The 23444-nt window shown below is 34.9% G+C and overlaps 1 protein-coding gene across 1 annotated transcript in view; it reads left to right on the top strand.

Moving 5' to 3' along the window:
• EMB3012 (embryo defective 3012) overlaps positions 1 to 23444 on the top strand; it is a 278503-nt gene that overhangs the window by 121455 nt on the left and 133604 nt on the right. Inside the window, exons 13-19 of the mRNA XM_089822791.1 lie at positions 6735 to 6860; positions 6947 to 7009; positions 8854 to 9045; positions 10219 to 10278; positions 10377 to 10445; positions 10698 to 10847; positions 11005 to 11124. Coding sequence (XP_089678917.1) covers positions 6735 to 6860; positions 6947 to 7009; positions 8854 to 9045; positions 10219 to 10278; positions 10377 to 10445; positions 10698 to 10847; positions 11005 to 11124 — 780 coding nt within the window. The remainder of the gene's footprint in view (positions 1 to 6734; positions 6861 to 6946; positions 7010 to 8853; positions 9046 to 10218; positions 10279 to 10376; positions 10446 to 10697; positions 10848 to 11004; positions 11125 to 23444) is intronic.

Here is a 23444-nt window from a genome sequence, read left to right on the forward strand (position 1 = left end):
CACACACTTGGTTGACTGCTAAAGTGGGGACATTACATAAAAGCACATCCAAATGCGGATATCTCTTTTTGCTAACTTAAACTAGGATATTTCTGGTGATGCCCACCCCTCAAAAGTGTTGTAAGATCCATGCACACGATCTCAACTCTAAAGCACTGCAACAAAGCCCAATAAAGTAAACATAGAAATCTAGTGGAGCTGCAAGTGGGGTAAGAAAACTCAAAATAAATAATAATACATAGACATATATGAATATACTCAATAGGAAACTATATATAACATTAATTTATATAATTTAATGCTAATAATATATATTTGCAATTCCTCATTAGTTATATATACTATTTACTATCAATAAATAATTACCCACACACACATGGTTTCTCTTATTATAATAAACATGTTTAAAATCAAAATATTTTAAAGCTAGACGATTAATAACATTCTTAAACAAGTATGGATTAATCTAAGCAACCCAGACACGATCTTTCTGATTGGGCTATTGATGATTATGAAGAATGTGTCATCTCAAGCAAAATAAATGTTTGATCTAACCTCCTTCACACTTGGACAAGGATGTAAAAGGTCTTTCCCAGCCATTAGGATATGATGACTCATCATATTAAGATCTTATTCCATACTTTTCCCCGATGATATCATATACACTATTATAGAAAATAATCCAATTGCTCACATTCTCACTCATAATCCGTTAATTGCACAACCATGAGATCATTTTAGTTAGCAACTTGACACCACACAAGGAATCTTATACTGAAAACAAGTTATCTTTCTTATTACAATGCTCCACGATTGGCTTATCATCATATTGGCTGGTTTGAGCAATGGGACCTCTATTTTTTTCACTCATTTGAGGGGAGATGGCATGTTTTTAATGAAAACAAATCAATGTTCTTATCACATAGTTCCATAACTTGTTTATTGTCGTTTTGGCTGGTTTGAGCAATAAAATCTCCCTTTTATTACTCAGTTGGATGGGAGATGGCATGCAGTGGCCTCACAAGAACAAAATTGCCATTATTTTTATTGGGTGATTTGCAGAAGTAATTGACACCATCAAGGAGGTCAAGCATTGACTATTTGGAAATGAACATCAAAAGATGGGTTATTTTGGATTACCTCAGATTTCTATTGATTCATAAGTCATGAAGTGACATGTCCCTTCATGTGACATGTCTATTCGTTAATTAGATAATTAATATAATAACAAGTTTAATCATAGTTATCTTTATATATCATTATTCTATTAATTTCTTTCATATAACAATAAACTTATATCTCATATATAATGAACACACACACACACACACACACATATATAAATTAAATCTCATAAATATTTATTGATATTCATAGGTTTATCCAACTAAAGCTACCAAACATCAAAAACCAAGAAGTTTGGTGATTGGAATGGAATTTAGAGCACCATTCCTAGGGCAAACTTTTAAGACGCGTAGGAAGCATTGGAATTAAGGAACTTGAAGGTTGTGGTTGGGAGAGGAGGATATTATGGTCACACCCGTTTGGAGACCAAGGCAGATTCCATCAAGCAATGGTTGTGTTATAGTTCCTAATGGTATTGTTTATTCGCAATGGTAACTATATGTCGCCCTCAGTTCTATGATTGCTGTCTTAGTCTTTTTGTAGATCAAGCTAGTTTTTAAGTTTGTCTATGTGTTTTTTTGGTTTTGTGGTAACTGCCAAATCATTGTTGATTATGAATATCAACTATTGTTAGAAATAAAGGAGATCATGTTTTGTACAATAAAATGGTTAGGAAGGACTCTATGATCTTAGATAAAAAATATTAAGGTTTATAAGATAAAAATATTAATGTTCATAATATTAGTCATGAAAGTTGTGCAAAATTCCAATGTGTGAGGTGTAGACTCAATCGAGAGAGCTTGCATTGCATGCGAGTTGTCTTATGCAGGCTCAATTGTCATGTCCCCAAATACTAATGTAATAATTAAATTAAATTAATTAATTAGTTGGTCCCATAATTTAAATAAAATAATAAAAGGACCTTTAATTAGTTACTTTAATTAATGAATATGGGGCCCAAGTTAATAATATTTGTATTTGTGGTTTCGATTGATTTAGTATATTTCGAATCCATTCTTTTAATTTTTAATTGTTTCTGTAGGTGTTGCCGTCAGCTATCTTTGTAAATCCTCAGGAGTTCCTCTGAAGGGTATTTAAGCACGACATGTAGGTAGTAATTGTCATGCGATTTAGATTATATATTCTTATACTGTGAATTCCAATGGGATTCTTTGTTGTTTGCCATTTTGTTAGTGAAAGATCTTCCCTACTTGGCTAATCTAGTTTTGGTGCGATTCAACCCTCACCCGATTTTGTCTTTTGTATTACTTGCTCGGATCCACACACCATTTTTGTTTGCAAATAGATATATCTATATATTTGGGATTGGATTGCAAATACTTATACTGATATTAATTGGTGTGTCTGGTGAATACATAAACATTGTTCTGGCATCCCAGATTGTAGGTTAGTCCGTGGCGAAACAGAACTCATTCATCCTCCTCCCTCCTACCAAGACCCAAATCACCTCGATGACACTCACTCCTGGCAAACTACGACTTCTATAACCATCGTTTGTACAACACCCAACTCCAGTGTTTTCCTTGACTGCAACTCTCAGAATGAATGACCTTGCAACTCTCAGACCGTACGACCACTACAACCATCCAGACCATACGACCAACTGCACTCCACACAAGCCATACAACCTAACATAGATCAAACGACGTAACACATACCGTGCATAATGTGTTGATGTTTTGTGGCTTCTATTAGATAAATCCTATGAGACAAATATTTTATATATATATATATATCTTACATGAGATATAATATCTAGGTTGCACAGGTACGTGTACCCACACCCCTGGTATGCGTACCCAAGTACCAGGTACATGTGCCCCAAGTACCGAGTGCTCAGTGGAGAGCATCATAGCTAAGGCCTTGATTAAGATTTCTGATTTTTTTTTCAGTATTTTGTTTGCATATAAGCTTCTTGTTAATCAAGCTTAATTCAATAACTAATTAGTTTGAAACTTTGATACAATATTGATTAATAGTAAACTTGATCACTGTTCAAGTCAGAAGTTTATCATTTACAATATGTCATGTTGTCATATGATTTATGATCTTGTTCATGTTTAAATTCCTCCTTCTCTGTTATGCATCTAAACATTTATCATATATTATTATTAAAGTCTGAAACTAAAAACTATACATTACATTTGCAAACATTATCACTATTCTTGTTTTGGAAAACCATTGTCATGACTCATACTTTCAGATTTTGTAATTATAGTTTAAAAAAACGTTTGACATACCCGTCACCTATTTTGAAAAATAGCTATAGCTGTACCGGTGCCCTTACCCTAAGTACCCAAGTGACCCCATCCCCATGCAACCTTGTGCGACCTTGTATAATATATATATGGTTACATAATCAATTATTATTATATTAATCTCAAGATAATGAATAGACATGTCCCATGAAGGGACATGTCTCCCTTGTCTCCCTTTTCTTCATTCTCAAATATAAATGCAAGAGAGATTGCTGCATTTGAGATGTGCAGAAATCACAAGCAGTATTATTACATTTGCAACAATCCTCTTAACTTTATCATTGTATCAGAGCAGGTTGATTGTTGGGATGATCAACCACACAATAGATGACATTAAACAACTACCCAAATTTGCCTGATGTTCAATAATCATATTTTCAATTTGTAAAATAAATAACATGCTATGAGAGCAATGTCTAGGAAGAATAATGAGACATAAACAAAGTGTCAGTAAAAGAACACAATGTCTTCCACTCTAGGAAAAATTTATAAATAATAAAAAATATATATATGTGAGCAACATATGCCTAAAGTTGAGCGGTTAAAACAATATGAATAAGTGGGTATTTTATATTGTGGTGGGGGATAATAACTGATGTTCCATTCCCACTTGAACCATTTTCAGTGGGAGATGATTCAAATATGGCAAACTATCTAAGACCGAGTTTTCTAATTTGATGGACCTTCATTGAAGCAACTTGTATCGAGGATGCATAGATAAGTATTCATTATACTTGAGTATTACATTTATCTACTCACATAGTCTCTTTCTTATTTGTAATTCTATATATACTTTAAGATCTATTTGCCTTGATTTTTCCTTTGTCTCTGGAGACGTTTTTGCAAGAAAAGAAGGTTGGTACTTTACACATGCTACCAAATATTATGAATAACTCAATCTTATGATGGTAGCTCCTAAGAAGTTTTGATCTAGAATCCATTACTCATCTAATGACCATGATGGATAAAGTGAGGCTCTTGAAGTGAATATCTTTGATGATTTGGGTTTTGAGTATCCTTCTATATCAAGAAGGATTTCATTAGAGGCAACCTCGGACAAAGAGAGGGAGCAGATCGAGGATATGTTTCAGTGAACTTGAGGGAGTCTAACATCTGGCAGTTCATTATAGGTAACTTTGAATGAGGAGCTCAAAAGTTGATATCAGATTTAGAGGGAGTTTGACACTTTATTAGAAGTAACCTTGACAAGGAGGTCAAAACGTTAGTGCTTCTTCGTGAAGAAGAAGTTCCAAGTGCAATCCCTTGTAATACATTCTTCTCTATGAGATATTAGTTTGAGGTGAAAACCTTATTCTCTGATATGGTTCATGGTTTATGCCATAACATCACCACATGACAGTATCTGTGTGAATTCATGTAAACTTTTGATGTCATGTGTGTATGGGCTTGCCCCCTGTGTACATCATGAGGAAGTGATGTCTTCCTAATGATTCCCACTTGTATTTGTAGAAGTTATTGAAAGGTGACGATCTTACAATAAATTAAATCTTTCTATCATGATATACATTTTATATAATGTTTAAATAGATCATGATAGGTTATATCTTGTAAATTAACAACTAAGTGCTAGATGTAATTCAATTGACGGTCTATGAGTTGTTTGTATAGATATATCGTAGCTACTTAGTGAATATCACATGACATGATATTTAGGAGGCCATGACCTTATTACTTAGTACTTGGTGAATATCATGTGTTGATATTCATTAGGCCATTACTCAAAGTATCTGGTGAATATCATGTGCTGATGTTCAGGAGGCCAATGCTCATGATATCAAAATGGTACTCTTTTGATCAAAGATATCTTAAAAATTTGCCATTTCTAATATTACCAATGGTCTAATATCTATTCCGTGTTTATCCTCCCTAGCTAAGAGGGACCATTGATGTTTTGTAGCTTCTACCAGATGAATCCTATTAGACGAAAAGATTAAAGATGTGTGTGTGGGTGTGTCTACATATGTATACACACACACACACACATATATTTATATATATATTTCTAAAGTACTGTTAAGAGAAATCAATATATATACATATATCAATTCTTATATTATTATATTAATCTCACCATAATGAATAGATATGTCCTATAAAGGGACATGTCTCTCTTTGCCTCATTCCCAGATACAAATGCAAGAGAGATTGCTGCATTTGAGATGTACAGAAATCATAGGTAGTATTATTACATTTGCAACAATCCTCTAACTTTATCATAACGAAACATTACAAAATGAAATCACAAAACTGATGAAACAATTTTTTCCCTCTTCTTCATTGAGTGTTATATTTTCTATTTGGTAAGGGTGTGGTGTGTAGTAGCTTTTCCCAATGGGGCAACACAGAGACATTTCATGCTTCTATAAGACATCTTGGGGGCATTTCTTGATTATTGGTAGCAACGTGGGTGACAGCAGGGGTGTGTGCTCTTGGCTCCCCATTGTTTTTGCTGGACGGGTGCATCCTCGTAGAATATTGGTCTGCCCTTTAGTTCTATCAGGTGTTCATTTTATTGCAATTTCATTCTAAAATATCATTTTGAGCAACCAATGCGAGATAGACGTTCCTAGAAAATCTGTAGTTGAACATGAAATTACAAAAATCTCAAAGGTAGGCATGGTCTTTTCTAAATTTCTTAGATTTTGGGTAGATTGACCCATGGAAAATCTGTGCCGGTATAGATTTCACAGGAGCTCTTAAAAGTGGTGTGTGAAATTATAGGATTACATAGAAGGCAGAGTTTTCAAGTTTACATAATACTTAATAGTTGTTTTTGTGTTTATTGATCCCAACTCAACTAACTCTATTACCTGCAAGAATAATGACAATTTCTCCTGAGCTCATTTAAATTAGTTTTGGTCTTTTTAATTTCTCTTTACATTGAAGTTTCATCATGGACAGAAGTTTCCGAATGGGTGATTAGAATTTCTAGAAAGTGGGGTTGAGAGTTGGCACATTCTTGATTAGCAATGTAGGTAAGGCTTTCTTCTTGTGAATTTTATCTCTACTTTTGCCAAGCCTTTCATTTTACATAAACATTCCAGATTGAGAAACCATGGTATAAGGATAACAAGGGTTCTTTGAGGGATGCTCTTAGTTATAGATGTTCAATTTTTAAAACAATAATTTTTGTCAGAGCTGTTGTTGAAGGGTCCATCATTGTTATGTCATCCGTTTCTTACAGTGAGTGACTCTTCAATATTCTCTAACGTAGTTTTATAAGTGAGTATTTTCTATCATATAAGTAATAGAAAGTAGGCTTGTGTATTGCATAGTAACTACCTCATATTTTTATTTGAATCTATTCAGTGCATTGTGCGAGCGACAGTAATGGAATTCTCCAGTAGTGGAGCTCTTTGGTCATCTGAGAGAGGTGGAAGAGAAAAGTTGGAGAATTTTGATGATAATGTACTCACAGATGCTGTCCGTTTGCAGGTAGAATCCATTGACTTTTTCTTGTTCTTGCCTATGTTTTTTCCGTTATAATTTTCTGATCTGTTGTGTTTTTTCTCTTATTGCAGCTTGTTTCTGCAATACATATTGATCCAAACATTGTTGTGTTGTTCTTCCATCCAGATGCCAAGGTATTTTGAACACTTTCTTGCTGTTGTCCGACTACATGCGACGTTCAGTAAATAGATGAACTTTAAATTAAAAATTTATGAAAGTAGGAAACATTTGATTGATATCCACTTGATGGGATTTTTACTATCTTTATCTTTTGGGTTGATAGGACTTATTACACTTGTATAGACATCAAAAAGATATTTCACTCAACATTCTATGCACACCTTTAGCATTTTGTTGAGATTGGTACAGTAATCTCAGTTTGGACCAAGTTACATCTGCCAAACCTTCTACTTGCATAAGAACTGAAATTTGTACTATTCACATTGATAAGATTCAGGGTAGCTCACAAAAGTTCCGACAAGTATTCTCGTTCAAAGATTTGGGAAGTCTAACAAGTCCACAATGATCTAATATTTTTACTTCTCACCTGTCAACTGCATATTCTTAAAGGCTTTTTGATCCATCTCACTTAGAAATAATCTGTCAATGAGCATATTGAATGAAAGGTTTAGCAGAATTCTGTAAGCCATTCTATAAATGAAATCACGTTCCTTCTGTATGCTTCTGCTTTTTGAGTAATTTCCTATCATAGTGGTCATAATTGCCCCTTCTGAGATGAATCTGGTTTCAAGCATTATTTATGTATCACTGTAACCAGGTCAAGTAGCACAATGTCATGAACCCAATCTGGGTTGGGTTCAAAACAAGTCAGCTCTTCCCTGTCTGGTAAAATTGTCTGAAGCTTGCATGCTAAAGTTGCCCCTGGAGATATTTAATCTTGCTTTAAGTTAATGTAAAAATGATCTCTTGAAAAAAAGAGAGGAGAAAAAGGCATCCTTCAAACTTCAAGCTACTCTTTAGTTCCTGACACTGGAGAGTTTGGACTGTGAATTCTTTATATTTTTAAAGCAAGTTCCTTTATATTTCTAAGAAACATAAAATCTTGCTGAGGGCAAGTTTCAAATCCCATTGGCCTACAAATAATCATTGGTTCTATAGGGGGCTTTTAAGAACAAATGACCAGAAGAACAAAAGATAATAAACTCAAATTAATCTGTTAAGACTCATCTATCTTTTTGTTGTGTTTAGAGACACCATTAGAATTGAGCTTTACATGGAAAGTTATAACAGTAAAACAGAAGGTAAGTGCCATTTTAGACATTTATCATTCAACCTTAGAATTTGAATTTGGGGTGTTTTTCTGTTACTTCTTACTATTATGCAAGTTGTATTTTAGAAAATCATATCATGATCCTTAACCTGCTCTGTTTGAATGCGTATAAAGAACCACATTTTCTTAGGAAATGTATCCATATACGTGAAAGACAGGATTAAAATGAATTAACCACATAGTCAAAACAGTATGTTTTTGACATGGTCAAGCATGGCTTTGTTTTTGGAAATGCTGTTTCTTAAATGACGTGTTGTTTTGATATTAAAAAAATTAAAAACTTTCCCTTTTGAGGGTTGAGGTTTTAGTGCTTTACCATTCAGGATATAATTTATTATTCCTTTTCCAATATAAATCAGTGTGTGTAATTGAATTCTATTGTCATATTCAGTTTTCTGTGCCAATGGTGTATAAGAAAGCTATTGCAATTTAAACTAAATATTTAAAACAGGAAGAAGATAAAGAACATGTAAACTCTCAATGTCCATGAGGATAAGCATTTATAAAATTTATTATTCTCTTTTCAATTGTATTCTGTCTTTTTTCTATTCAGATTTGAATATGCTTTCATGCAAAATACGGTAGCAATTTCATGCATTTAGTAAGGGAATCGTTATTCTACTATATTATTATTTTTGGATGTTAATTACATTTCATTGATTTCCTTTCCTTCTTGTCAAAATCTAGGCAAGCCTATCAATATTAGGAGGTACCTATAATGTTGAAGCACATGTGAATGATACTAGAGTAGCAGTAATAGTGGAACATCCTCCAAGTGCGCATGAGATGCATTTGGTTTTGAGTGCAAGAGGATTGGGAACAGCATTGGTTACAGTTCAAGATATAGGGCTTGCATCTCGTGCTTCAGCTTCTGCTTTGGTAAAGTTCTTTTACCCAGTTCTGTTATAAATTGCTAATTTTATACCCAAAGGATATTGAGCTGTATATGCTGCATTTTAGTTGTAGCTTTCTTGGCGTTTTGCAATTGACAGGACTGAAAATGATAGCGCCTTTCTTGTTTATTAAGTTTTTGCATATGGAGAGTTTCCTAATTATTAAATAAGGATGAACTCGTTTTGTGCATTACTAAAATGATAATTGCGATATAAGCTCTGAATCAGGTGATGCCATCTACTTTTTTGGTTATTGGACTGGGAGGTTATTTCTGTTCTTGTTATGAATTTATCTTCTGTCTCCTTTCTAGTGCTGTCAATAGTGTTGTGAGGCAATGGTTACCTGCACTGAGTGATAATGCTGGGGAGTTGTCTTCTTAGCCATTTTCATCAGAAACAGGGGATATACTTGATGCATTATGCTTCTGACTTCAATTCTTTGCAGCTTTGCCCAAATGCGTGTTGCATGTGATAGTAATAGATGTAAGATAGTACTGTGGTTTGGACTATCTTCTTGTTATGAGGCTATCTTCTATCACTTTCCTAGTGTGGTTAATATTGTTGTGAGGCAATGGTTATGTACACTTAGTGATTGTCGTCGGTAGAAACTGTGTAGCCGATGGGTTCATGTTGTCGGTAAAGATTGTGTAGCTGACGGGTATATTAGTATTGTTATGTAGCCGAAGGACCCCTTCGGGAAGGTTCGGTGGGAAGTATTTATACCCCATCTGGGATCATTGTAAATCATCACGAGTATTATGTAATCTCTTGGCATATGCGAAGAATAAAAGGAGTACTACTGTTGTTGTTCTTGTTCATTGTCTGTGTGCATTGATCTATTTACCCATTTGGTAAACAGTGATAATACAGGGGAGTTGTCTTCTTAGCCATTTTCCATTTTGATTAGAAACAGGGGATAAATTGGTTTGATTATACTTTTGAGTTCAATTATTTGCAGTTTTGCCCAAATGCTTTTTGCTTGTGATAGTAATAGATGGAAGAGAGTACCGTGGTTTAGAAAACTTGTTAACTGCAGTTTGCCCTTTTAGTGTAGGACAGGGAAGAGGTCTACAGATTCTGAACATTAAATGATTACGAACAAGTGTATTTGTTCCTCTGTAGTCATTATTGGTGAAATATCCTTTTATTTTTAGTGCAGGTACGTGTGGTGGATGTTGACTGGATAAAAATAATCTTACCAGAGGAGACAAGTTTACTGGTATGTTCATATTTGACATTGGTACTCCAGAACAATTATTTTTTCCTTTTCAACAAATTTTGAAAATGCAGTAGACTTATACATCCACCTTTGTGCAGTTGGGATCTATAAAAGATATAGAAATTTCAGCGGGAACACATGATGGACACGTTTTTGATTCATCACAGGCAAGGAAGCACATAGTTCAATTCTTATCCAAATAACTAGTATTTGTGATTTTAGAAAGAATTGTTCAGCACTGTCATATAGTTTCACATTGCAAATTCAGTGTGACGTTCAAAATAGTTCTAAAAGTTTAGGATGCCAGTGGTGTTGCATATGATAAGTGCACACTGTTTAATTAGGAGGCTAAGAGTTGTGTACCTCTCATTTCTTCTTATTCTCATTTAACTGATTTCAGAAATTTATTTTTTGTAAAGATCGATTTGATGAGTGTGCATGTGCACATGGAGGATGAAATACTTGAGCTAGTAGATAGCAATGGTGTTGCAAAACCATTTGGAAGTAAAGTTACGCGTTCAAGGTTTTTCATACGTGGTGCAAACATTGGCCTGACAAGTACTCTTCATGTATGTATACCTGGTGAATTTGGGCTGATGTATATGTTCTTTCTTTTTTGATTTTTTGGTTCCTTATGTTGGTCAGAATGGATAAATATATGACAAGGCTGATGTCTGGTCAATTTTGTATTTTTTTCCTTTCTCTCATTTGAAGTAAATATTTCAGGTTAGTGCCAGGCAAGGATCTGGAAGAGAAATTTTCAGTCAGTTTGGTAAGGTGGAAGTCTATGCACCTTTGCTGATTCATCCTCCAAGTCTCTTTCTTGCCCCAGGGGCCACGTACATGGTTGGTACCATTTATCTTGTATTTGGTGTTGTTTGTTTTTTCTATGAATACAAGCAACTGTTGCCGTGGGATAGCTTAGCTTTAGTTAACTTAGGTATGCTGGTCAGTTCTAGTGTTTTACATTTTATAGTAATGAGTAAAATGCTGTGCCCTCAAAAGGAAATGTTCCATATGATAAAACAGAAATGTTTGATATATTAAGATCTGATGGCTCTGAGCCATGTGAGTAGATGACATGACTTGTCTGGAAATGTTTTTATATGTGTATGTGCGTGTACATGTATATATGCACACACAACACACATGTATACAAACACACACACACACACATACAATATACATATAGGTATACATATACATATGCATATGCGTATACATATACATGCACACAAATATATATATATATATATATATATATATGTATATGTATATGTATGTATATGTATATGTATATGTATATATATGTATATGTATATGTATATGTATGTATATATGTAACATACATATATATATATATATGTATATATATATGTATGTATATATGTATATATGTATGTATGTATGTATATATATATGTATATATATGTGTGGTGTATGTATGTATATACTATTTATTAATGTATATTTGTGTGTGTTTGTGTATACCCCCACACATATGTATGCCCATATATCCATGTATAAACACAGGCCAAAAACAAATTTTATTTCCTAGTTTTTAAATTGCAATGAGTGTGTGGTCAAAGTGTAGCCCCCTTGCCACAAAACCAAAATTATGGTCATTGAGACCAAATAGGTGCACATGCTATTTTTGATGGTGAATCTATGGAATTTGATCAATCCATTTGGTGAGGGTTGTGTGGTACAAGGGATGAATATTGTTAATTTTTGAAACTTTCATCAGTTATTTTCCTCTATTTTTAGAAACTGTTACAATATTTAGTAGAAATTAATGAGCATAGATCATAAATGAAAACCTGATGACATCCACCTCCACCATAGTATCATTTGCATCATCTTGACCAAGGTGTTGCTGATGTACGAGTCAAGAAATATTTGATCACTATATTCACAAAATTAAGATAGGAGAGTGTACATACAAGTAAATAAAAACAAAAACAAAAAGAAATTGTTTTATTTGTCCATATTGCCTACTGCATGTGATGTCCTTAATTTCAAACTACTTGCATTCTTCATGAAGAAAGTAAATATTATGACAAGGAGTGGCAGACCTTGTCACTTGTACAAAAGCTGTACAATATATTTAGAAATAAATGACCCGTGGCAAGTTTCCTGATTATACAATGGTTTATGCACTTAGTCCATCTAGAACACTGATACACTATGGAGCTAGTATTGACATGATATTATCTAAAAGTTATCAATCATTTGATCACTCATAAATGGTACCACAACCATGCTGACTTCATGGAGGACCATTGACATGATTGTTGGTTAGGCCCACCCATCATCATGTAAGCAGTATTCATGATTGTATTTATATTCATTTTATTTCACATGTTCCATGCCAGCCATGCATCTCCATACTCAACCATCATCTACCTATCATATTTCAAATTACATCTCGGCTGTAATAATAACCAGCATTAACATTGCTTGGTAACAATGTCCATATTTCACATGTACTGCATATCTCCCACTAACTTAAAATTCAATTCCATCATTCATTCATCTCACCTCATCATTACACTTGCATGTTAGCCTATCATCTATAAAGGGCATAAATCAGATTTAAGTTAATATTTTGGTTGACTAAGTCTAGTCTGTTTTGAATGTTAAGAATGACTAATTAAGTTGATTAGTGTAATCGACTAAAGGAGTATATTTTATATAACAGATTTATAACTAAAGAGGCATGGAGTGGAAATATGCATCTCTTCAATCCTCAAGAGATGCAACTCTTTGATAATTGCAAGATAAAATATGTTGTTCAAAACTCACTCCATAAGCATCATCAGATATTTTTGTGTCACCTTTTGATCCTTTACAAATTGCTCTGTTTAGAGCACATATTTATCGTCACATCAGACAAAGCCGGTGTTATAAGCCATATTCAGAAGCAACATGTCCAGTGCATATATTTATTGTTACATCAGACAACCATCATTACTGTTTCAAGTAGCAGTTGCATATCAGAGACAGCAACTGTATCACTCTAGCAAGATTACATCGGACATTGCATACATTTAGTGATTCTTTGGACACAGCAGTATACATATTTATATGCCAGGAATATTTGCACAATCATTAAGAGATGTTTGCTATTTAATGTGCCATAGTTGTATATCAGATAGTGCAATTGCCATTATCAGTTTACAAGATTGGAACAAATTATCATCATGCATTCATTGCAGTTTGCATCAAACATACAGTGAACATCATAATAGATATCAGACATTGTCCATTGAATATATTTATAAATAGATCAGATTTTACATTTATCTTACATTACTTACAATCGTATTCATTTAAGCATGTAGGAAATATTGGATCAAAAGTCCCAGCATACCTTAATAGTGAAAACAGAGACATCCCAAGTGGTATCAGAGCCATCAATCTTGCCATCCCGTGTATTTTCCCTCTTGGGTTAACATAGATTACTCGCACACATAAGTGAAGTACTCAACAATGGATTTAAAGATAATATAACAGCATTGTATTCATCAACTGATTGCTACATAGAATTTTCTCCATACAAGTGTGTCTCATTCCAAGAGAGAAGTGCATACATATAGTGTCCGGGGGGCTGTGAGGTGAACCGTTGCATCCGTATAACTTCCTTGGATGGACCAACCCTCTAACTACCCGTTTTCTTGATAACATCACCCCCTCTAAAAGAAAAGTCATCTCTTAGCGACTTAAAACTACCAAAATAGGAGACAACTATACAAATATATCAAGAAAGAAGAGACTAAGGGGGAGGTTGTGTCCCTAGAGTGTTCAACAACTGATGCAACTCATAGACTTGATCCATGTAGATGCGCAAATCCTTCCGAGTCCTCGTATTGACCTCTACGACCTCTTTTAGTAAGAGTGCGGCTTCCATGGCTTGAGCTTCCCTCTGCGTACAGGCAGCTTTAGCCCCTTCAAGCCCTTTTTCTGCTTGGGCCTTATCCTGTAAGAGCGCTGCTCGCTTTGGTGCCCAAGTTGCTTGCTGGCTAGCCAAATGAGTAGCTAGCTCCTCTGAGCCTTCATCTCGATCTCTCTGGACCTCTTAGCCACCATTTTGTCTGCCTTCGTACACTGCTAAGCATAGTAGGCGTATTTATATGGGGCTACTATCTCATGTGCGAGCCTCTCCATGGTGTTGGTGATTGGTCCCAACTCTGGTCCTGTAGCCAAGTCATAAATTGCTCCATGTGATCGATGAGGACAGTTGCTCAGTCATATACCATCCAGTTGATGATGCCATTCATGAAAACAATCTGTGGCAAGGTGATATCTGAAGCCCTACCCGCTCCTGTCAGTCAGCTCTTTATCACATCCATGATACATCGCTAATGCCCTTCTTTGATGAAGTCGCATCTCAATCCTCTACTCCTGGTACCCTTTATGAAAGAATCAAATTCATTTGTTGTGAGGTCTCGACCCACTAACTTCACCAAATACTCCTTATGATCCTGTGGAAGTTTGTGACTTTTGGTTACCACCTTGCGTCCTTCCTTGTTGGGAATACCAAGAACTCTAGTAAAATCACAGGCTTTGAATGAAATCATTGTAGGATGCTTCTTGTATTCAAATGAGCTCATCCTACTATGTCTCTTATATGATTCAATCATAGTTCTCAATATTGGCTGAAACAACCGTATGGGAAATATTGGCAGTTGAATATCCCAATGCACTTGCGCACACACCAGTATCTGTTTGATGACCTCAGTATCCAGTGTCTCCTGCCACCATTGCCTACACTCACTACTGTTGAAGCCTTCAAACTGGACTATACGGTGAAAAATATCCGCCTTTTGACTAGTTTGTTGCACTTTTAGATGCACCTTTTGTTTCTTGCTAGTGTACGAGACTCCTGGTCCTGCAACACAAACTCTTGAGGTCAAAACTCTTGCATTTTTGTTTATATCAGAGCTCTTTGCTTCCAGTTGGTCCTTCCACTTTCGCCTCTTTTCTGCTGGCTGCATACTTAACTGTTTAATCGTTTCTTGTTTCGTTCTGTTGCAACAAAAACGGTTAGGGTGATTTTTTCTCGCGGCGCTAGTTGCCTTCTTGCGGTAGTCCACACGTGGCCCTTGTATACTTCTTGCTTCCTTTGTTTGTCGCTGACTTGTCTTGGTTGCATCCTCGGTTGCCACTTCTTCGCGGACTTCTTATAACTCGTGTGCCTTGTGCAAGTTTTCTCCCTTCCTCCTCCCTACATTCGCTCCTCAATGTGGCCTTTTGTTCCCCGCGGTTTGATGGTTTTCTCCTTGCAAAATGTATTTTATCTTTTCCCTCGACACATGTTTATAATGTGGCACTTGTTCGTGGGGTTACTGAGATGTCTGTGGTAGTTGACGGTGTGTCTGCAGTAGAGTGATTTCATGGACACATGTCCGCAACACGTCTGCGAGACATCTGTCTATAGGAGACATTTGTCTGCGGGACACCCTTCACGTAGGTGACCTGGGTTCGATCCTCGGCAATGGTGCCAAAAGTTTTCCCTTGCGGGTTAAAAAAGATTACTTACACACATAAGTAAAGTACTCAACAATGGATATAAAGATAATATAACAACATTGTATTCATGAACTGATTGCTACATAGAAGTTTCTCCATACAAGTGTGTCTCATTCCAAGAGAGAAGTACATACATATAGTGTTCGAGGGGATGCGACGGTTCTCGGACGGACCAATCGTGTAACTACCTGTTTTCCCGACAACACTGGGAAGTGAATGGGTGACAAGGAACTTAAAATATAAAGATGAAGGAAAAAAAGATGAAACTCTGGAAGTAAACCAATGGGTGAAGGAGAGATTAGCAAAAAGATTGATCAATTTTTGGTTGAGCAAAAGGAAACCCAAAACTTGGCTGGCTCAATTATTAGATGTCTTTGGGTCTTGACACACAATCCTAGATAAAGACTAAAAATAATGGACAAGACAAACATTCACAAACCGAAAGCCTAGAAAGAAAATCTACACAACCCAATTCAAGACCTGGAACACCCACATTCTTTTCAATCAAACAATTGGAATGGTGTAAAGATTTTGCAACTTCTTTGAATCAGACTTCTATTTCCTTCCTTGAATGCTGACAATTGTCTTCTAAGTTTTGAATATTGATGAAGTTTATATTTATAATTCTGATCCGAGAATTATATGCACCTGTAAGTTAGAACAGTATGATATATTCTTGAGGAAATAGCCTTAAAGTGAAATGTTAGAAGAACACTTAATTTCTTTGATTCTGATACAAGAAGGAATAGTCGACTTTGATCTCAACACTATTAATTACTGAATAATAATGCTTGGAGGAACAGACTGAATATGTTTGTGTGTCCTTCATATCTGCATCACTATCTCGCTAAGTATCTAGACTAGGAGACATGACCCTTAAAGATCATGTCTTTTCCCTTAATTGGCTTGTATGTCTCTTCCTAAAGCCGGCGATATGCAAACTAATCTAATATTAATTAGTGACTAACACATTGTGTTAGTTTCACTTATTTAATATCACAACTATTTTGTAAAGTCGCCACCTAGATGGGAGAGGAGGGAACACATACAAAAGGCCATTTGTAGATACTTAGGACTGAGAAGAATACGTGCAGTCTACACTTTCAGACCTGTTGATTATCAGGGTATCAAATTTAACACTCCCTCCTATCTTGATAATCACATAGAGAGATTATATCTAGCAACATTTATACAGATGAATAAGCAAGAATCAATACTCTATATCTGTCTGAATCTTCTTAGTATGTGAAATCATAGAACACATAATACAACACATAATACAATGTCATATCGCTAAATCTGTGATATGACAAATCACTGCTACTAGTGATAAGTTTACAGGGTAAATCTGAAGAGTAATTTAATCTCTTCATTTATCTTAGTTGTGATTGATAGAAGCTAGTATTTCTATATCACAACAAGATCCTGAGTTTAAGATCTACTAGAATACAGGATAAACCTGAAGAATACTAAGATTTTTCCTTATCCAATTTGTAACTAATGAACATAGCAATGTCAATATCACAATACGATCTAAAACTCATATAGATCTTATAGTAAAACTCTACTGTTTAGTACATTATCTAAGAGATCGTCATCTCTCATAATGCCTTTTATACAAGTGATCATTATTTCAGAGATTGTCAACTCTTTAAATAATGAATACAAATGGTGGAGCCCATGACAATTAATAGCCTGAAAAAATAAAATTATTTTATTAATAATCAAAATAGTACAAATGGATTACAGCTCAACCATACCAAGTCTCCTCTTGAAGTGTTCCATCTTCACTCTAGATAGAGGTTTGGTGAGTATGTATGCTGTCTGATCTGCAGTGCAAATGTATTCCAATTTTACAGAATTCTTGTCTACCATATCTCTTACATAATGGTAAGGAATTTCGATATGCTTGGACCTGTCATGGAAAACTGGATTCACTGAGAGCTTGATGGAACTCTGATTATCACAGTGAATAATTGTAGGATTCATGGCTTGCCAGAATAATCGCACAAGTAACTTCCTCAGCTAGATTGCTTTTCAAGAGGCCATTGCTGTTGCAATGTATTCGGCTTCTATGGAGCTCTGAGCTACTGAAGACTGCTTTCTGCATATCCAAGATATCATCGCTGATCCTAAACTGAAAGATCCTGAAGTACTTTTCCTGTGCTTAACACTTCCACCCCAATCTGAATCAGTGAATCCATGCAAGTCTAAATCAACTTTCTTGTGTTTGAGTCCAAAATTAAGAGTGCCTTGTAAGTATCTCATAATGTGTTTAATTGCAGCTAGGTGAATCTCCTTTGGTTCACACATAAACTGACTTAAGGCATTAACTGCATAGCAAATATCTGGTCTTGTATTTACTAAGTACATAAGAGACCCAATCATCTGTCTGTAGAGAGTAGAATCTATGGAAGGTGATTCTGCTGCTGCTTCCTTAAGTTTATGTAGATTAGTTTCCATTGGAGAGGACATAGGTTTGCAATTCCACATTCCAAATCTCTTTAAAATGTCTGATGTATAGTTCTCTTGATTAAGTATGACACTGTTAGAATTTTGCCGTACTTCCAGTCCTAGGAAGTAATGAAGGAGTCCCAAATCTTTCATTTTGAATTCTCTATTTAGATCTTTCTTGCATTCATCTTGAATGTTTTTACAATAGTATTTTTATCTCTTGTATAATATAAATTGGGATCAGCTTCATTCTTAGAGAATCCTAAGCCGGTGAAATATTTATCAATTCTTTCATACCAGGCCCTGGGAGCCTGCTTAAGCCCATAGAAAGCTTTCTCGAGCTTGTAAACAAAAGCACTAGGATCATGAGTTTCAAATCCTTCAGGTTGCTCCAGATATACTTTTTATGAAATCTTTCCATTTAGGAATGCTGTTTTTACATCCATCTGATGTACCTTCCATCCCTTTGATGCGGAAATTGCTAAGACTGCTCTTACAGAGGTATATTTGGCAACAGGAGCAAAGGTTTCTTCATAATTAATCCCTCATTTCTAAGAAAATCCTTTGGCTACAAATGTGGCTTTATACTTCTCAATACTACCATCAACAACATGCTTAATTTTAAATATCCACTTGGAAGAAACAACATATTTTCCTTTAGGTCTTGGAACAATTTCGCAAACATCATTTTTTCATAATAGATTGGTATTCTTCTGTCATGGCTTCTTTCCAAGTTGTATGTTAAATAGCATTAGAAGGATTGATAGGTTTTGTTTTGGATAAATCACTCATGTTTGTTGTATAACTAGAGAATCTCTTAGGTCTTTTGCTTTCTCTAATTGTTCCGGAAGGTGCAGCAAAGTCTTGAGCTGCTTCAATTGGTTTAATGGCCCAAAGTGGTCTTTTCTTTGAATTTTCTTCAAGATTCATATTTTGAATTTCATCTTCTGTTTCTTCTAAGTTCTCCCTTTGGGACCCAAATTCATTATTTCTTTTAGAATTAGGCAAAGAAGAAGGTTCATCAGAACTTATGGCTCTTTTGGATGCAAGATTTTCTTCAAAGATTACATCCCTACTAAGTTCAAAATTTTTCTATTCAGGTATGAAAATCCTATATGCTTTAGATGTTTCACTATACCCTACAAAAATACCTTTCCTCTCAGAGGGTTCCTACTTGGTTCTCTTTTCTTTAGGAACAAGATATGTACAAGACACCCAAAAATTCTAAGATGACTTACATTGGGTTTTACTTTAGTAAATATTTCTTTTAGGAGTTTTATCTTTAAGATAGGAGTGAGGGCTTCTGTTTTGAATATATATACATCAGTACAAGAGGCTTCTGCCCAAAGATAATATTCTAGATTTTGGTCAAAAATCATAGCTCTAGCAGCTTCTATAATTGTCTTGTTCTTTCTTTCTGCTACCTCGTTTTGTTTTGGATTATAAGGAATAGTGTATTCCCTTTTAATCCTTGTTTCCTTACAAAACCTTTTAAACAAGTCTAAGGTATATTCTCCTCTGTTATCAGTTCTAAGGGTTTTAATTTTATACCCTGAAAAGTTTTCAGTTAATGTTTTGAATTCTTTAAATCTTTGTAGGATTTCTTCCGATTCCTTGCATTTTAAAAAGTAAATCCATGTTTTTCTAGAGAAGTCATCCATAAACAAGATATAATACTAGAATCCTCCAAGAGAAGGAACAGACATCGGTCCACATAAATCTGAATGAATTAATTCTAGTGCATTATTTATTTTCCTAGTACTGTCATGAAAGCGACTTCTAGTGTTCTTACTCAGAGCACACCCTTTGCAAATACTTGGATGGTCTTTACTTAGTTTAGGTAATCCAGTAACCATCTGCTCTATAGTTGATAAAGTTTTGAAATTTAGATGCCCTAATCTTTTGTGCCATATTTCATTTATATCTGTAGCTTCATGAACTAGGGCTTGAATAGATCGACTAGATTCTGTATTCAATTCATACAAAAATTCTTTTCTCTAACCAATTAACTTTGCTTTCTTGATGGAGGAGTTCTTAGCCCAAGTTAATACTTTTCCATCCACGAATGCAATATTGTGCACATCATCTTCAAGTGCTATAATTGAGATTAGGTTTCTTTTAATTCCTGGTACATAGAGTACACCTTCAAGAAGAAGAGTATTTCTTGATTTTAGTTTCAAAGTACAATTTCCAATTCATTCAATGAAGTGTGCTGAATTATCACCAATGGTAACTTCATCGTTAACTTTGTCTAATAAAGAGTCTAGAGTTTCTTTGTATCTTGTTATATGTCTCGAAGATCCACTATCAATTACCCATGCTTTATTTGAAATTTCATTTGATAGAGAGGAACCACAAAACACGGTTCTCAAGATCATAAGTATCTTCTTCTCTAGTAACATTTGTATAGTTTGCTTGTTGTTTGGAATTTTTAGGACAATTAGATCTATAGTGTCCAAATTTTTCACATTTGAAACACTTAATTTTAGATAGATCTTTCTTTGGTTTTCCCTTTTTCTTCTTGAAATGCTTCTTCTTGCCCTTATAGGAGTTTGTATTAAGAATATGAAGTTTTTCATCTTCTGCTTTCGATTTCCCTCCTTTCTTTAGTTTTCTGGATTCCTCTTGATGACAATCGTTCTTGTATTTGTTAAAGTCTGAAAGATTATCTTTGACACTTATTCCTTCTGCAAATGTCTCCCATGAATTTGGCAATCCATCTATAGCCGTAAGTGTTAATTCCGTGTCACTAATAGTGGTTCCTATACTTGATAGTTCATCTCTAATGCCAGCAACTCTTAGGAAGTAAGAATTTATCGATTCTCCTTTCTTTATTTGAATGTGATTCAGTTGCCTTTTCAGTGCGAGAACCCTAGTTGCATTGTTTACTTCATATGCATTTCGTAATGCATTCATCATATCAAAGGCAGTTTGATGTTTTGTAAGCATACGTATGATATCATTTTTTACTCCATCTAAGATGATTTGAATAGCTTTTCTATTTCCTCTGCACCAGATAGATTTGTGGTGTTCAATTGGAGGTTGTTTAGATGCTCCATCAACAAATTGTTTTCCATTGTTCTCTTCAAGAATCATCGTGATTTTGAATTTCCAGGCATCAAAGTGCTCTTTCCCATCAAACCTGTCCTTGGGTCTGATTGTGTATGCCATTGAAGATAGGAGATTGTTGCTAGATATAAACAAAGTCTGATTACTGAATTTTGTAGAGCCTAGGTTCGACTATCAGAGCTCTGATACTATGTAAAGATTCTGCAACTTCTTTGAATCAGACTTCTATTTCCTTGAATGCTGACAATTGTCTTCTAAGTTCTGAATATTGATGAAGTTTATACATATAATTCTGATCTGAGAATTATATACATCTGCAAGTTAGAACAGTATGATATATTCTCGAGGAAATAGCCTTAAAGTGAAATGTTAGAAGAAGACTTAATTTCTTTGATTTTTATACAAGAAGGAATAGTCGACTTTGATCTCAGCACTATTAATTACTGAATAATAATGCTTGGAGGAGCAGACTGAATATGTTTGTGTGTCCTTCATATCTGCATCACTATCTCGCTAAGTATCTAGACTAGGAGACATGACCCTTAAAGATCATGTCTTTTCCCTTAATTGGCTTGTATGTCTCTTCCTAAAGCCGGCGATATGCAAACTAATCTAATATTAATTAGTGACTAACACATTGTGTTAGTTTCACTTATTTAATATCACAACTATTCTGTAAAGTCACCGCCTAGATGGGAGAGGAGGGAACACATACAAAAGGCCATTCGTAGATACTTAGGACTGAGAAGAATATGTGCGGTCTGCACTTTCAGAGCTGGTGATTTTTATGTTATCAAATTTAACAAAAGGGTTGAACCTTTATATACACAACTAAGAGTTATTTATTCGAGATTGGATAGATGGTGATTTGCAAACCAAGATGTCATTAAGAGAACTTTGTATAGTTACGAATGAAATATTTACCACAAAAAGTAAATAAACGATACTGAGAACTAAAGAAGAAATTTGGAAAACTTAACATTTTGTATTTTGACAGTCCCCAATAACATCAGCAAGAGCATGGGTAGAGAAATTAGATCCCTATTTCTAGTGAAATCCAATGATAGAAGAGGAGGTCACAAATTACGCAACACTTCACCTTGATGGGACAGCCCAGGAATGGTATTATCACAGGTTAGTTGCCATGGGACATTCAAGGATCACATCCTATTGGGTGTTTACAAGAAAATTATTAGTGAGATTTGATAATAAAGAACCGGAGCTATATTTCAAAGAACTTAGCCAAGGAAAGAAAAAAGGGTCAATCAAGGAATACATCATGAAAATTTATAGGGTTTCTGTTTCATTCATCAATATTTCCGGAAGATGCCTGGTTGTCCTTTTTATGGATGGTTTACAACATCCTCTAAAAGGTTGGGTCATGGTATTAAATCTCAATTCCGTACAACTTCAAGAAGCCATTAAGAAAGTAAGAAATATGGACCTTGGGACTACCAAAAACAAATTCACACCCAAGGAAACAACAAATCTCAAAGAATCCAATAATATTCCCACCTAATAAGGACGTGCCTTATAAATTTAAACTCAATAGGAAGCAAGACAAGAGATAAGGAGACACAGGTTATGATTTATCTCTAAAGAGCCATTGGTATTCAGACACTGATGCAAAGGAAAATGACAAATTCATTATACTGAGGTGAGACATTTTAGTGACAAGGATGAGGACTTCGTAAGTACTAATAGTGATTTTGAGATGAGCGGCAGTCTCCATATGCCATTCATCGACTTTTCATTGTTGCATGTTTTTACTGCTTATGTGATGCTTTTTGAAGCTCTGTGAAATTAGTATGCTTTCTCAGTCTTTGTGTGTTTTGTGAGGTGAATTGTGAGCGTCTTTGGCCGTGCTGAATATACATGTTCTGCTCTGTATATGAGCAGTATGCTGGAGACTGTTCTGTGTTATGTATTTAGCTCGAGATAGCTCATACCTGTGTGCGACATTCATACACTTATTCTTTGTTGTTTATTTTGCTCCTGATAATTGTATGATCATTTGTTTCAGTTAAAACGCATGCCAATAAGAGGCAATAATTTTTATACTAACTTTGAATTCTGAATAAAGGCATCTATTTTGCGGGCTGCGGTGTTTC

Source organism: Cupressus sempervirens, chromosome 3 (genome assembly GCF_028749045.1).
Source record: "Cupressus sempervirens isolate cs-2001-9-10 chromosome 3, ASM2874904v1, whole genome shotgun sequence".
Classification (NCBI taxonomy): domain Eukaryota; kingdom Viridiplantae; phylum Streptophyta; class Pinopsida; order Cupressales; family Cupressaceae; genus Cupressus; species Cupressus sempervirens.